The following is a 15446-nucleotide window of genomic DNA, read 5'->3' as shown; positions in this document are numbered from 1 at the left end:
AGCCTGGGCAACAGAGCGAGACTCCCATCTAAAAAAAAAAAAAATAGAAAATGGGATCGAGTTTCTTCTGTGTTTCACGCATCCTGGGTACCCCTGAAATGAGCCTGGGCCCAAGCTCAGCGCGCCGGGCCTGGTGGCCCCGGCCGAGCCCACGCCAGCCGCTGCCCCGCAGATCCCCAGTCAGTGTCTGACGTGTGTGCGGTTCCGTGCGCTCCGGGAGTGCGTGGTGGGCAGGACGTCGGCGCTGCCAGTCTCCGTGTACGACTACTACGAGCCCGGTAGGCCTGCACGCCCGCACCCCCGGCCCGGCCCCTGCCCCGTCGCACCTTCACTCCGTCACCCGCCACCCTCGTCCCGCAGCCTTCGAGGCCACTCGCTTCTACAACGTCAGCGCGCGCAGCCCGCTCGCCCAGGAGCTGTGCTCCGGACCCGCGTGCAACGAGGTGGAGCGCGCCCCTGCCCGGGGCCCGGGTGAGTGCGCAGAGCCACTGCCGCCCCTGGCGACTGCCTGCCATACCCTGACTCCCACCCGCGGGCACCTGGGAGGGCTCCCCTGGGGGCTTGGCAGAGGAGGGCCTGCGTAAAGTCCAGGGCACGCTGCACAGGGGTGGGCCGGCGCTCTGCCTGTGCGGGGAGGCGGGGCTGGAGGAGTGGTCAGTGTGGAGAGGCGTGGCTGGGGAGTGGTCACATAGGCGTGGCTGGGGAGTATTTGGTGTGGAGAGGAGTGGCTGGGGAGTGGACACGTATAGGCGTGGCTGGGGAGTAGTCGGTGTGGAGAGTCGTGGCTGGGGAGTGGTCAGTTCGGAGGGCCTGGAGGAGTGGTCAGCGTGGAGGGGCGTGGTTGGAGGAGCGGTCAGAGCGGAGGGGCGTGGCTGGAGGAGTGGTCAGCGCTGAGGGCCGTGGTTGGAGGAGTGGTCAGCGCGGAGGGGCGTGGTTGGAGCGGTCAGCACGGAGGGGCGTGGTTGGAGGAGTGGTCAGCGCGGAGGGGCGTGGCTGCGGGAGCAGTAGGTGCGGAGGGGACGTGGCTCGGGAACGGTCAGTATACTGGGGGCAGGGCCGAGCCTGTGAGGGTGTGGTCACTGTGGTGAGGACTGGGCTCAGTGGGTTTAGAGTGGTCAGTGTGGTGAGGGCAGGATCAAGAGGAGTGGGTGTGGTTATTACGGGGGGCGGGGGCCGAGCAGCATGGGTGTGGTCAGTGCTGAGGAGGCGGGGTTGGGTGGGGGTGGTTGGTGCTGAGGGGGCGGGGTTGCGGGCAGGTGTAATCAGTGCGGAGAGGGCGGGCTTGGTGGGCGTGGCCAATGCAGGGTGGAGTTGGGGTGGGTGTGGTCAGTGCCGAGGAGGCGCGGCGTGGGCGGGCACTGTTGCAGGGCGGCGCAGACAGGAGGCCCTGCCTCCTCCTTTCTCGCGTGTAACCTAGACAGTGTCGGCAGAGAGGCCCCAACAAAGGACTGTGTGGAGCTGGGGATCCTTCAAGGTTCCTTTAACTTTTTTTTTTTTTTTTTTTTTTTTTTTTTTTTTTGGTTTTTTTTTTTTTTTTTTTTTTTTTTTTTTTTTTTTTTTTTGAGACGGAGTTTCGCTTTTTTTACCCAGGCTGGAGTGCAATGGTGCGATCTCGGCTCACCGCAACCTCCGCCTCCTGGGTTCCAGCAATTCTCCTGCCTCAGCCTCCTGAGTAGCTGGGATTACAGGCACGCGCCACCATGCCCAGCTAATTTTTGTATTTTCAGTAGAGACGGGGTTTCACCATGTTGACCAGGATGGTCTCGATCTCTTGACCTCGTGATCCACCCGCCTCGGCCTCCCAAAGTGCTGGGATTACAGGCTTGAGCCACCGCGCCCGGCCCCTTTAACATTTTTTCCAGATTTCTTGGAATTAGTTTTGATTGCTTTTAACTTACAAGTTTTTTAAAAATCTGTTTCTGTTTTTGTAGTATTAGGCAAATATCTGTGTGAAATTCTGTGAGGCCAGGGCTCAGGACCGCCCATTAACTGTTGCGCCCCCCGAACCCCCCAGAGGAGTGGGTCCAGGACCCAGGGACGTCTCCCCTACCCCGGGGTCTGTGGAGGAGCGGGCAAGATGCAGGGTTGGGGTTCCCCCGTGCCCTGTCGACCCTGCCTCGTCCCCCAGGATGGTCCCCCGGCGAGTCTGGCTTTGCGGTGGCCCCTGAAGATGGGGCGGCGATCACGCGATGCGGCTGCGACCACGACTGCAGCGCTCAGGGGGACCCCGTGTGCGGATCCGACGGGGTGGTCTACGCCAGCGCCTGCCGCCTGCGGGAGGCTGCCTACCGCCAGGCCGCACCCCTGGAGCCTGCGCCCCCCAGCCGCTGCGCCCTCGGTGAGGACCCTTAGCCACCGCCTGGCCTCGGGGACCCCATTGCTGCTGCTCTGGGCCACAGATCTCCTCCCCTCAGCCCTTGGGTCCCCTCCCTGCCACGCCCTCCCGACCTAGTTCCCCCTTCCTTCCAGAGCAGCTGCTGCCGGTCTCGGTGTCCTCCACCAACGGGGATGACCTGGCTTCTGTGGCCCCGGGGCATCCGCAGCAGGACGTCAGACTAAGCGGAGCTGGCCTTGAGGTGGTGGACTTAGACCCTGAGCCGGAAGGGGAGGCGGAGGACAGGTGAGAGCTGGGCCCACCCCAGAGATCACAGATGTAGGCCCAACGTCTCCCCACCTCCCTCCCCTACTAGCCTCACCAGACCACCTGCTGGGGCGCCCTTCAGGCAGTGGGAGTGACTGAGGGTCAGAGGCTGAGAGTTCCTGGGGACGAAGTGGGCATTCATCCTCCCTCCACCCTGCCCACCCAGTGAACAGCTGTGTGTGTGTGTGTGTGTGTGTGTGTGTGTGTGTGTGTGTGTGTATCTATACATATGGGTCAAGGATCCCTCATCTGAAATGCTTGGGACTAGAAGCATTTCCGATTTCAGATTTTTTTGGATTTCGGAATGCTTGCATTATATAGTTACCTAAGGTTCGAAATCCCTAATCTAAAAATCTGAAATGCTCCAATGAGTGTTGCCTTTAAGCACGTCAAGTCGGTGCTCAAAAAGATTTGGATTTCGGAGCATTTCGGATTTAGGATTTTTGGACTAGGGAGGCTCAGCCTGTAGTTAGTAGCGCGTGGTTTCCGCATGGGCAGGTTTGTGTGATCTTAACCATAGTTAACAAACAGCCCATTTGCACAGAGTCCCATTTGCACGGCTGCTCTTCCATGACCCAACTCTCTCTCCTCTCAACACCTGCAACCACTAAGCCATTGTCCCCACTCCCTGCCTGTAATTTTGTCATTTCGAGAATACCAGGTAAATGGAATCAGAGAGCAGATAACCTTTGGAGCATGATTCTTTCATTCATCTGTGATGTTTTGCATATCCATAATTTTTTATTATTTTTAAATTTTTTTAATATTTTTTGAGGCAGAGTCTCGCTCTGTCACCCAGTCTGGAGTGCAGTGGCACAATCTCAACTTACTACAACCTCCACCTCCTGGATTCAACCGATTCTCCTGCCTCAGCCTCCCGAGTAGCTGGGACTACAGGTACCTGCCACCATGCCCAGCTAATTTTTGTATTTTTAGTAGAGACAGGGTTTCACCATGTTGGCCAGGCTGGTCCTAACCTCCTGACCTTGTGATCCACCCACCTTGGCCTCCCAAAGTACTGGGATTACAGGCATGAGCCACCGTACCTGGTCTTTATTTTTTTTGAGATGGAGTCTTACTCTGTTGCCCAGGCTGAAGTGCAGTGGCTCAATCTGGGCTCACTGTAACCTCTGTGCCTCCCAGGTTCAAGTGATTCTCCTGCCTCAGCCTCCCCAGTATCTGGGATTACAGGGGCTCGCCGTGACACCTGACTAATTTTTATATTTTTAGTAGAGACAAGGTTTAACCATGTTAGCCAGGCTGGTTTCGAACTCCTGACTCCAGGTGATTCACCTGCTTCAGCCTCACAAAGTGTTAGGATTACAGGCGTGAGCCACCGTGCCCAGCATATGCTTTTTATTTTTGAAATGAGATCTCACTATATTGCCCGGGCTGGAGTGTAGTGGCACAGTCATGGCTCACTCACTCAACCTCCACCTCCTGGGTTCAAGCTATTCTTTTGCCTAAGCCTCCTGAGTAGCTGGGACCACAGGTACACACCACCATGCCCAGCTAGTGTGTGTGTGTGTGTGTGTGTGTGTGTGTTTTGTAGAGATGGGGTCTCTGTATGTTGCCCAAGCTGGAATGCCGTGACTGTTTGTAGACGCAATCATTGTGCACTGCAGCCTCGAACTCCTGGGCTCAAGCAGTCCTCCCATCTCAGCCTCCCAAAGCTCTGGGATTACAGGCGTGATCCACTGTGCCCAGCCTGGAGTCTGTTCTTTTGTATTGCTGGGTAGTGGTCTGTGGGTAGCTCTTCGATTTGATTGGTGGTCTGACACAAGCTCTGCCCCCCTTCCCGGAAGTGGACACCCAGAGCCCATCGCCACGGTCCATTGGAAGGGGAGAGGAGGCAGAGTTGTGCAGTGCCGGGCCTGGGCCGTGTGTCCCTCTCTCAGGTGGGGTTCTGCCGTCTAAATGAGGAGGTGGCAGCTGGCTTGAGCCCCGTGGAGGTGGGTTCAGGAAAGGGGTGGGGGGTCCCACCCCAAAGGCCTGGCAGCCCCATAGGAATCTTTCTCCTTCTCTCCTGGCCAGTCCGAGCGGCTTCTCTTCCTAATGGCTGCCCGGCTCACAGAACGATGACACCATCCGGCTGCATCCTGTCCCTATCAGCCTGGGATGCTGCCTGGTGGCTGGGCAGACCTCGGCCCAGGTGACACCTGCCTCTAAATGAACCCAAGGAACAGAATGGCAGAGACCTGCCCATCTCTAGGATGAGACTCTTGAGACCCAGATGTGGGCTCAGCAGTCACCGGTGTGGTGCGGGGAGCGTACAGCTGGAGGTCCCTTGGGAGCCCCCCCACCTTCCTAGCTACGGCTGGAACTCCAAGCACCCCAACCCCCAGCCTTGGAGCTGGGCATCATTTTCCTGGGGCCACGATGGCTCCCACAGCCTGGCATTCTGTTCCCCGGGAAGAAGCATTCCCAGAAAGCACTCGTGTGGCCAGAAGCCTCCTTCTGAGCAAACAACAACGTGGACCAGATTAGCAAAACAGCATCCACCCTTTGTGCAACTTCAAAACAGAACACACCGCCTTTCTCTGTAACACAAGGCCGCGCCTCCCTTTGGGGCACCCACGACCCCGAATTGTCCCAAGACTGTCCCAGCTCTTGAACCCTCTGCCTTCACCCCAGGGGACCTCAGGCTCACAGCACAAGGCTCTGCGGGGAAGCAGATGGCTCCCAACAAATGCACTTTCAGCTTCCGGCTACCTGGGCTGGGTGACCTTGGTGCTTCCCCACCATGAGTTCCTAACGTCCCTGTGCCCAGATGACGAGCCCACTCCTGAGGCCTCCAGCCCTGGGACCTGCCTGCCTTGGGGGGTCCTGCCAGCTGCCTGCCACCAGCACCAGCAGGCTTTGATTCCCTTTTTGTGACCCCTGGCACCCGCCTATATCTGCATTTTTGCCCATTTTCTCTGGGGTGGCATTTATTTCAGCCAACACTGCTCAGCCCTGATCTCCGCCAGCACAGACACCTCTTGCTGCCTGAGAGGCTGAGGTCTGAGGCTGCCCTGGCCCCCGTCACCCTACAAAGGACAGGCCCTGTGGCTCCTTCTCCAGCCTGAGGCCTTGTGCCCACTTGCTGTAGAGGGTATTGTAAGATAAAACCTCATCTCCAGGGTCACAGCAGGACCTCAGCCTCCTGCAGTCATCGGGAACCCAGAGGGCAGCCCCCAGGGCTCCAGACCTGTCCACAGATGTGTGCAGACCCTCGCCCCTTGGAGACGTAGTGGCTGGATGGTGGGGGTCCATAGGCCGGGGCTCCTGAGCCCCCATGTTTTCATCTACAGGCCAGCTTTACAGAGTGGTGGGAGTGGTGGGGAGGAGGGTTAATGGATGTCCAACGCCTGCACCCCGAGATAATCCTACAACCACTTGCAGTTGTAGGACCACAGTTTGGTCCTGGGGACCCTTCGTACTCACACTTGCACCTGTGGTCAACATCTCGCAAAACTCTAGTAAATGATCACGCCAGGATATTGATACGAACACACATCACTGATCTTATTTAGACGCTCTGGGCTGCACATGAACTGTGTGTGTGTCCCGGGCCCCTGACACCCCCAGCCCAGGGCTGCCAGACATAGGTCCAATGGGGAGGCCAACAGTGGTCCCCCGCCCTCTGCCTTGCCCCCACAGTTCATGCCCCAGTGGCCTCTGAAACTGCCCCGTGCCACTCCCTAGTGTGAACAGTGGTGTGTGTGTGTGTGTGTGTGCATGCACACACATGCACCCACTGGGGCTGAGGCTTCTCCCCTTCCCCGCACACCTGCAGTGTCCTCCATAGGCACTATGCCCCATCCCGTGCAAGGCTTAGAGCCGGCTGCAGACATCTGGGCAGGGAGGGTGTTTCTAGGGCTGCAGCACCCGAACCCCCCCGGCACACACTGTCCTCCCAACCCCCCATTGCCTCACCTTGTCCTTGGTGACATTGATGGAAAACGAAAAGAACCAGCCTGCAGGTGAGAGGTGGGAGGGTGAGGGTCCCCAGCAGCCAGGGACAGCAGGAGGCTGGGTCCTGCTAGTGATGGGTTTGGGGGAGCAGAGTTGGGGGTGCTACTCTGGTTACTGGAGAGACATCCCAAAGCCACAAGCTGGTGGGCATGAGAACGGCCAACCAGGCTGAGCCTGGTGGGGTCCTGTAGGGCTGAGGACCCCACAGGGTCGTGGGGTGTCCCTTATGCTGTGCTGAGGTGCAGGGTCTGAGAAAGAGGCAGGACACAAGTACAAGGAAGGTGCAGCTGGGCTCAGGGGGGCCACGCCACCTATAAGCGGAGTCAGGCGAGGCCCTGAATGTCCAGAAGTGTGAGTATTTATTGTGTATAGGTTAGGGGGCAGGACAGTGAGTGAAATCATCTTTAAGGATAGTGATAGAGTCGTGAGCAATAAAACAAGGGGTCCACCCCCATGAGGTCACCGAGGCATGGAGGTGGGCTGTGCACAGTGAAGAGGGTACGGTGTGCAATACCTCTATCTATGGGCAAGCTACTTCTAAGAAGATTTATAGGAGGATGCTTTAAGTCCCATAGCAGTGACAGCGCTGTCAGGGTTACCGCCACCTGCTGGCAGCTCCCAATGAGTTCTATGGGACGATGCTTTTCCAGCAGCACAGTGACCAGAGCTGATAACGTTCACAGTCACCAAGGTGGATTGCCGGTCTGAGGGCAGACTTCCACAAGAACTGGAGCAAGGTCCTACAACTCCTTTATCAGGAGGAGTGGCTCTCGCCCCAAGCCTGCCGTACAGCGGGTATCTTTACGGTACAGAACGCTGCCGCCTGGGCCATGGATTCTTGTCCTGGTATAACTGTTTTCCCTCAAATCATGCTCTGCACTGTCTGCTCTAGACCTTCCTCCGACTATAAGCTGCTTATTTTTTAAGTCATGCTCTGTAATGTGTCTACTCCAGGCATTCCTCCGATTAAGAACTAAGATATACTTTTATGTATATGTATATGGAAATAGTTAACTGAGTGGTGAGATATTCTTTAGGCACTCATTCTGTGAACTAATGTATAGTTATATAGACAGGATTCTATGAAGGGAAATGGCTGAGTAGTAACACCATAAGCTGAGATGATCTTGAAGCCCTAATTCTATATACTAATATATGATTATGTAAAGGATTATATAAAAGGAAATCACTGAGTAGTAATGCTGTAAACTGAGATATTCTTCAGGTCTTAATTGTGCCAGGATTCTGCTTAGCTCTCCTTCCTCAGTGCCTACATGGGGGTTACCCACAGGGCCCCAGCATTGGGAACTGGGGAGGGAGTGCCCCAGCCCCCTAGGCAGGAACTTGCAGTGAGTCTCCGGGGAATGCAGCCCCAGCCCCAGTCCCATTTGGGACACCAAGGCATCGTGGGCTGCACCCAGCCCAGATAGCCGAGCCGGAGAGCCTTGCAGGGCCCAGGAAGTGGCGTTTGATCCTGTTTTACATTCTCAGACTGCCCTGACAAAGCACCCCTATCTCGGCAGCTGTAAACAACGGGAGTTTACTGTCCCACAGTTCTGCAGGCCAGAAATCCAAGGTCAAGGTGGCGGCAGGGCCGGTTCCCTCCGGAGGCTGAGGGAGACCCCATCCCAGGCCTGTCTCCTGGCTGCTGGTGGCTGCCCACGGCACTTGGCATCTTCGCGTCCCTCAGTTTGTGCTTGTCCATCCCACTCCCATCTCTGCCTCTCACCACATGGCTTTCTTCTCTGTCTCTGTGTACTCCTCTTTCGGAGTCACTCTGTCACCCAGGCTGGAGTGCAGTGGCACAGTCTCAGCCGACTGCAACCTCTGCCTCCCAGGTTCAAGTGATTCTCCTCCCTCAGACTCCCAAGTAGCTGGGACTACAGGTGCCCACCACCACGCCCGGCTAATTTTTGAATTTTTAACAGATGCAGGGTTTCATGATGTTGGCCAGGCTGGTCTTGAACTCCTGGCTTCAGGTGATCTGCCCGCCTTGGCCTCCCAAAGTGCTGGGATTACAGGCGTGTGGCATATACCTAGCCATCTCTCCTCTTCTTTTTTTAACTTTATTTTTGAGACAAGGTCTTGCTCTGTTGCCCAGGCTTGAGTGCAGTGGTGCAATCATAGTTCACTGCAGCCACAACCTCCTGGGCTCGGGTGATCCTCCCGCCTCTGCCTCTTGAGTAGCTGGGACTATAGGTGTGTGCCGTAATGCCTGGTTCATATTTTTTTTTTTTTTTTTTTTTTTTTTTTTTTTTTGTAGAGACAGGATCTCCTTATGTTGCCCAGGCTGGTCCCAAACTCCTGGCCTTAAGCAATTCCTCCATCTTGGCCTGTCAGAGTGCTGAGATTACAGGTGTGAGCCACTGCACCTGGCCATCTCTCCTCCTCTTTTTAAAATTTAACTTAATTAGTTAATTAGAGACAGAGTCTCACTCTGTCACCCAGGCTGGAATCCAGTGGCGCAATCTTGGCTCACTGCAACCTCTGCCTCCCAGGTTCAAGCAATCCTCCTGCCTCAGCCTCCTGCGTAGCTGGGATTACAGGCACCCGCCATTACACCTGGCTAATTTTTGTATTTTGGTAGAGTTGGGATTTCACCATGTTGCTCAGGCTGGTGTTGAACTCCTGACCTCAGGTGATCCACCCACCTTGGCTTCCCAAAGTGCTGGGATTACAGGCGTGAGCCACCAGGCTTGGCCTCTCCTTATCTTATGAGGGCACCACCCACACTGGATGTAAGGCCCACCCTTCTCCAAAGTGACCTCCACCAGTGACGGTTATAATGACCCTTATTTCCAAATAAGGTCACATTCTGAGGTTCCGGGAAGGACATGAAGTGGGAGAAGGGACCCTGCTGAACCCAGTACCTCCCTCCCCATTTTGCATCACTGGAGCAAAGAGAAGTGGGTACCTATGACCCGGCTGCCCCCCTCCCCGGAGGCCTTGGAGGCCACGGTGTCCCCGGGAGGCTGTCGGAAGAGCCCCGCCCGCACCTTGTCCCTGAACTCGGCTGACACGTAGTAGTAGACAAAGGGGTCCACGCAGCTGTTGAGGGTGCTCAGCGCCAGGCTAGGCACGTAGGCGCCGTAGAGGTCTCCCCAGGCGCCCGGGCTTGGGTCCGAGTAATGCAGCAGCAGCAGCACGTTGCTGGGCACGAAGAAGGCCACGGCGGAGGCCAGCACCAGTGCGGTCAGCCTCAGCGCGTGGCCGTAGCGCCGGCCGCCGGCTGCCAGCGTGCGCAGGGTGGCCCCATAGCACAGCAGCATGGCCAGCAGTGGCAGGAAGCAGCCCAGCAGCGCCAGGCAGGTGAAGGCCGGTTGCCAGTGGGAGGCCTGGGCGTCCAGAGGCAGCGCGTCATGGCAGAGCACACGATCGGAGTGCGCCAGCCGGAAGGTCTGCCGCTGCAGCGCCAGGGGCAGTGCCAGGGCAGCCGCCATGAGCCAGGCGGCCACGCAGAGTCCCAGGGCCAGGCGCCGGCCACGCAGGGTGCGGGCCCGCAGCGGGTGCACCAGGGCCAGGTAGCGGTCCAGGCTGATGGCGGCCAGCAGCAGCACTGAGCCATACATGTGGCCATAGAGTGAGGCCGTGGCCAGGCGGCAGGCGGTCTCCCCGAAGGGCCAGCGCTGGCCACGCAGGTGGTACAGGACCCTCGGGGGCAGCACCAGGGCCAGCAGGAGGTCAGCAGCTGCCAGGTTCATCAGCAGCACGGTGGAGGGCAGCCGTGGTACCCGCGTGGCCAACACCCACAGCGCCAGCCCGTTGGCCGGCAGCCCCACCGCCAGGACCAGCCCATAGAGGGCGGGCACCAGCCTGGTGGGCACCCAGCCCAGAAGCAGCGCCCGCGAGCTGTCCGGGAGCTCCAGGGTGTCACTGTCATTGGCACAGACTCGGCCTGGGTAGCCGCGGGGGCCGGGCAGGATTGAGAGCGTGCTGTCTGGGGAAGAGAGGGGACGTCGGTCAGCCCCTGCCTCAGTGGGTAACAACAGGCAGTGGGGAGGGAGGTGCCAAGAGCTTGGGGTCTGCCCTGGTGGGATACAGCTGGACATGACATTCAAGGGAATAGCCCAGCCCTATGGGGTCAGGGACAGGGTACAGAGTGGACCAGGCTGAAGCCCCCAGCTTCCCAGCCTCCCTCTCCCCAGCTCCGGGCCCCGCTCCATCCCTGACGTAACCCCGTCCCTGCACCCTGAGGCCAGGACCACTCACCATCGCTGCCTCCGGTGCTCCCGCCCTCATCATAGACGCTGGGGGTCTGGCCACCGCCCAACAGGCTGAACCCCAGCACCAGGGGCCACAGGAGCAGGTGCCCGCACATAACTGGGCTCCGCTGCCTTGGGCTGTGGCCTCGGGCTTCCTGCCTCACAGGACACCGAGCCCCAGCTTCTGGAATCCTGGGCGGATGAGCAGATCGTACCAGGGGAGATAAACTGGGAAGGCACAGCCCCTGCCCGGAAGACCCACCAGGGCCACTCGCCAGCCAGCCCGTAGGAGGACCGGAATGTAGGCTATGGAGGCTGGGCTGCCCCAGGTTGCTGTGTCCAGCTGTGGTGCCTCCCGGGGACCCAGGTGCCAGGCCAGTGAGATGCAGAGGGGGTCCCAGCTGCAGCCAGCAGCCCCAGCTCCTGACCAGCCCAGGAAGCATCTGCGGCCTGAGTGGCCACTTCCTACCAGCTGCTCACATCTGCAGCCGCTGTTTTCGTGACAGCCCTGTCCTCACCCGAATCCCCACACCCATCAGAGGCTCTGGGCCCTTCCTGAAGTCACCTCCCCCCACTTCCTGTCTCTGGTGGGTAGGATAAGAAGACCCCTGCTTCCCTGGGTCAGATATCAGAGGTCAGAGCAGGTGAGCCACACCCCTCAAAGTCCCCTTGGTCCTTGGCAAGTGCCACCCCTGGCACCGCTGTCTCCCCTACAGCTGCTCTTGTGTCCCCTGGGGGAGAGCAAAGTGAAGCACACATACGGGGGTGCCTTGCACATATGGGGTCAGCTGAGGATGGCTGAGGGGCTCTCGAGGTTCAGCCGGAGTCCCTGATACTGAGCTTGTCCTCCTCTGGGGGTCTGAGGGGACCCTTGCTGCTACTGCACTCTGGGAGACGCCCATCTTTGGTTTTATTTTATTTATTTTTTGATGAGTCTCGGTCTGTCACCAGGCTGGAGTGCAGTGGCAGGATCTCGGCTCACTGCAACCTCTGCCTCCTGGGTTCAAGCGATTCTCCCACCTCAGCCTCTCAAGTGGCTGGGACTACAGGAGTCTGCCACCACACCCAGCTAATTTATGTATTTTTATTAGAGACGGGGTTTCTCCATGTTGGCCAGGCTGGTCTTGAACTCCTGACCTCAGGTGATCTGCCCACCTTGGCCTCCCAGAGTGCTGGGATGACAGGCGTGAGGCATTGCGCCCAGCTCCATTCTTGGTTCTTTTTTTTTTTTTTTTTTGACGAGTCTTGCTCTGTCCCCCAGACTGGAGTGCAGTGGCACAATCTCAGCTCACTGCAACCACCACCTCCCAGGTTCAAGCCATTCTCCTGCCTCAGCGTCCCATGTAGCTGGGACTACAGGCATGTGCCACCACCCCTGGCTAATTTTTGTATTTTTAGTAGAGGTGGGGGTTTCACCATGTTGGCCAGGCTGGTCTCAAACTCCTGACTTCAGGAGATCCTCCTGCCTTGGCCACCAAAAGTGTTGGAATTACCACTGTGCCCAGCCCCATCCTTGGTTCTTGAAGCCCCTCTGCTCCTGTCCTGGCCCACCACAGCCTGGGGCCCCAGGTGCAGCAACAGGCAACCTTGAGTGAGGTGGCCAGGCTGGAGGTGGGGGGCCGAGCCAGCCTCTTGGGGGGACCTTCCTCCTCTAGTCCCAGCACACTCCCACTCCTGGGCACCATCAGATGGGGGCTCACCATGCAGATGAAGAAACTGAGGCTCGGGGGGTGAGTATCCCTTCTCTCTCCCCCACATGGCCCCTCAATGTTGTCCCTCCCTGCCTTAGAGAGGCCTCTACCTATCGTGCCCCGGAGGAGCCCAGTATGGGGGATTCTGGCCCCAGTGTACTCTGCGCTGGGCTACAGGGAATAGGGGACAGGGGCTGGGGCGGGGGTCTGTGAGCAGGAGGACCTAGTGGGGGGCCATGAGGGTGGAGAAAGATAAAATGAACTAGGAATGGGGAAGGGAGAGGTCCAGTGTGGCCATTTCCTGCCTTGGGGAGCCCTAATCTCATCACACACTTAGCACTCAGGGACCAGTCAGGAAGTGACTGAGCAGAGTCCTGGACAGAGTCAGCGCCACCTCCAGGAGGGGACACTGAAGCCGGGAGAGAGTCTAGCTGGGGCAAGGTCTCAGAGGCCTCGCTCCCGTTTCTGGGCAGTTTCCACGGCCCCTGATGACAGAATCAGCTTCACGTCAATGACTTGGGGAAAGAGGTGGCTGAGGACACCCTCAGCACACGGGGAAACCCATGCCCGGGCCACGCCTCCACCGTCTTCCCTGTGAGCAGAGCGGAAAGCCATGCGGGGGAGTCTGGGCACACCGGCAGTCCGGCAATGCCACAGCAGGGTGTTTTGGAGATGACGCATCAAAATAATGACACATATGTCCTTACACTCAAGGGTTCCATGTCTAGGAATTTCTGCCAGACACGCACACAGGAAGACGTCCCTGGGAGGATATTCACACGGCAGCCCAGAGCAGGGAGGTGACCCCCCCCAACATCCCACCCTGGGAAAAACACAGTCCCAGCACAGGGTGTGGGGAGAACCCCAGCAAGCAAAGGTGATGAAGACATTGCCCCACTCGGGCACAAGCTGTACCCAGGCAACACTGCCCAAGTACCTCCTGCAGGACGCTGGGCACGACAGCTTTGGGGAAGAGGAAATCATGTCTGTCTTGGACTGTTGGAATTTCTATACCCTGTGTTACTTTCCATAAAAGCTTCTCTTTTTTGAGACAAGTCTCGATCCATTGACCAAGTTGGAGTGCAGTGATGCGATCTCAGCTCACTGCAACATCCGCTTCCTGGATTCAAGCAATTCTCTTGCCTCAGCTTCCCTAGTAGCTGGGATTACAGGCACCCACCATCACATCCAGCTAATTTTTTGTATTTTTGGTAGAGACAGGGTCTCACCATGTTGGTCAGGTTAGTCTCGAACTCCTGACCTCATGATCTGCCCACCTCACCTCTCAAAGCGCTGGGATTACGGGCATGAGCCACTGCACCTGCCCAGAAACCCATGTAAAAATAAATAAATAAATAAAAACAGCAGACAGCCTTAGGCCGAGTGCAGTGGCTCACGTCTGTAATCCTAGCACTTTGGGAGGCCAAGGTGGAAGGATCACTTGAGCCCAGGAGTTCGAGACCAGCGTGGGCAACATAGTGAAAACTTGTCTCTATAAAAAATCAAAAAAATAAGGTGGGAAGATCACTTGAGCCCAGGAGATTGAGGCTGCAGCGAGTTGTGATCGCACCACTGCTCTCCCACCGGGGTGGCAGAATAAGATCCTGCCTTTAAAAAAAAAAGGCAGCCTTAAAAAGGAAGGGAATTCTGACCTATGCTGCATCGTGGATGAACCTTGAGGACATTATGCTGAATGAAATAAGCCGGTCACGGCAAGACAAATCCTGAGTGATCCCACTGATGGGAAGTCCCTGGAGTGGTCACCTCCACAGACACAGAAAGTAGTGCTATACCCGAGCGAGTGGACAGGAAAACGCCACGCTCTGAAACTGGATTGTGAGCTCTTTACTGCCGGCGACCGAGAGTCGGCTTAAAATAGGTTAAATTAGGTTGCTTAGGGTAAGGGGGCAAAGCGGAATTTTACAGAAGCAGAATGGGCAGGCCAGGGGAGGAGCCTGGTAACTAGGAGGCAGGAGGCTCCCATGATTACTGATTAGCGGAGGAGGGTACACAAGTGCTTCCTGTTATTGCTGGTTACCGAAGGGGCATTTGGTACTTTCCATATGATTAATTAAGGGGTGCTCACAATAGCAAGGGGGCTTGCTAAGCAGGGTATGTTTACAACGGTTATATGTAGAGTTTTAAGCACCACATGCGTGACCCAGCACTCTTGTGTTTTGGGGGGTCAAAGCATTATTGACTCTTCAGTTACAACAAGAGGGTTATGTTGGGTCCCGAGACACAAAAGTCTGACAGACGCTGTGCGCTGTTGTACGAAATTTAGGAACGAATTGAGGAAGCCGGGTTCAGAGGCTGGCGGCGGTGTAAGTTTTCTTGCCCCCGTTGAAGGGTGTCTTTAATGACTTCACACTGATGAGCCTTGTGGGTGGAAACAGGTGGAGAAGGCTAGCTAGGAAAGCTCGTTTGTCGACTTTACCCGGCTTGGACGCAGTTGGAAAGGGCCTGACCGAGGCTGTGAGACCCAGGCTTCTTTTGGGGGGTTTGCTGGCCTTCTTGATAGCGGAGTGATGAATTCAAGCAGGAATGCTGTTCACTTTTAGGGCCGACGGTATGTTAAGGATGGCGGTGTGAGTTTTTTTCTGGAACTTTTTGATATACGCCAGCTTACCAGGACAGAAAGGGCGGCAGGGTCCCGCCTGGTTAGGAACTGGATTAGGGTGTGCTCCCGGGACGAGGGGCTGGACGGTGTTTTGAACCCTTTGGAGAGACTGCAGGTACTGTAACGGGTTTGCTTCGATATTTCTAAATGGGTGTTCCTTAGCTTAGGTAAGATTGGGGGAGCCCTTCCATACATGATTTTAAAAGGAGAGAACCCTGCCTCGTAAGGGGTGCGTTTGACTCTAAGAAGGGCTAAAGGAAGGAGGTTTGTTTAACCCTTACCGGCTTTCAAGATTCATTTTGTAGGAGTATTTTTTTTTTTTTTTTTTTTTTTTT

General features: G+C 56.9%; 2 protein-coding genes across 6 annotated transcripts in view; one reads left to right on the top strand and one right to left on the bottom strand.

Moving 5' to 3' along the window:
- Window positions 1-15446, top strand: part of CPAMD8 (C3 and PZP like alpha-2-macroglobulin domain containing 8) — a 136239-nt gene that overhangs the window by 119222 nt on the left and 1571 nt on the right. For 3 of the 5 annotated variants that reach the window (XM_037728743.1, XM_017501207.2, XM_017501206.2), the window contains 5 exons: window positions 173-278; window positions 361-471; window positions 2129-2338; window positions 2470-2620; window positions 4676-5448. In XM_037728743.1, coding sequence (XP_037584671.1) covers window positions 173-278; window positions 361-471; window positions 2129-2338; window positions 2470-2620; window positions 4676-4697 — 600 coding nt within the window. In that variant the 3' untranslated portion in view covers window positions 4698-5448. Of the gene's footprint in view, window positions 1-172; window positions 279-360; window positions 472-2128; window positions 2339-2469; window positions 2621-4675; window positions 5449-15446 lie in introns of those variants that run through there. The other 2 variants (XR_005195862.1, XR_001817242.2) reach the window with 2 other exon arrangements.
- F2RL3 (F2R like thrombin or trypsin receptor 3) lies at window positions 9113-11274 on the bottom strand. Its single transcript, XM_017501208.2, has 2 exons — window positions 10808-11274; window positions 9113-10535 (listed from the first exon to the last, which is right to left on the bottom strand). The coding sequence occupies exons 1-2, from the start codon at window positions 11241-11243 to the stop codon at window positions 9487-9489; spliced, it is 1485 nt and encodes a 494-aa protein (XP_017356697.1). The 5' UTR covers window positions 11244-11274; the 3' UTR covers window positions 9113-9486.

This window comes from Cebus imitator, unplaced genomic scaffold (genome assembly GCF_001604975.1).
Source record: "Cebus imitator isolate Cc_AM_T3 unplaced genomic scaffold, Cebus_imitator-1.0 Scaffold280, whole genome shotgun sequence".
Lineage (NCBI taxonomy): Eukaryota > Metazoa > Chordata > Mammalia > Primates > Cebidae > Cebus > Cebus imitator.
This window is presented reverse-complemented; position numbering and strand designations above follow the sequence as displayed.

Excerpts from the sequence above, each read along its gene's own strand:
- F2RL3 (XM_017501208.2), bottom strand. The coding sequence starts at position 11,243 with ATGCTTCCTGGGCTGGTCAGGAGCTGGGGCTGCTGGCTGCAGCTGGGA. Across the intron at positions 10,536-10,807 it reads GAGCACCGGAGGCAGCGATG|ACAGCACGCTCTCAATCCTG; the intron begins GTGAGTGGTCCT and ends TCTCTTCCCCAG.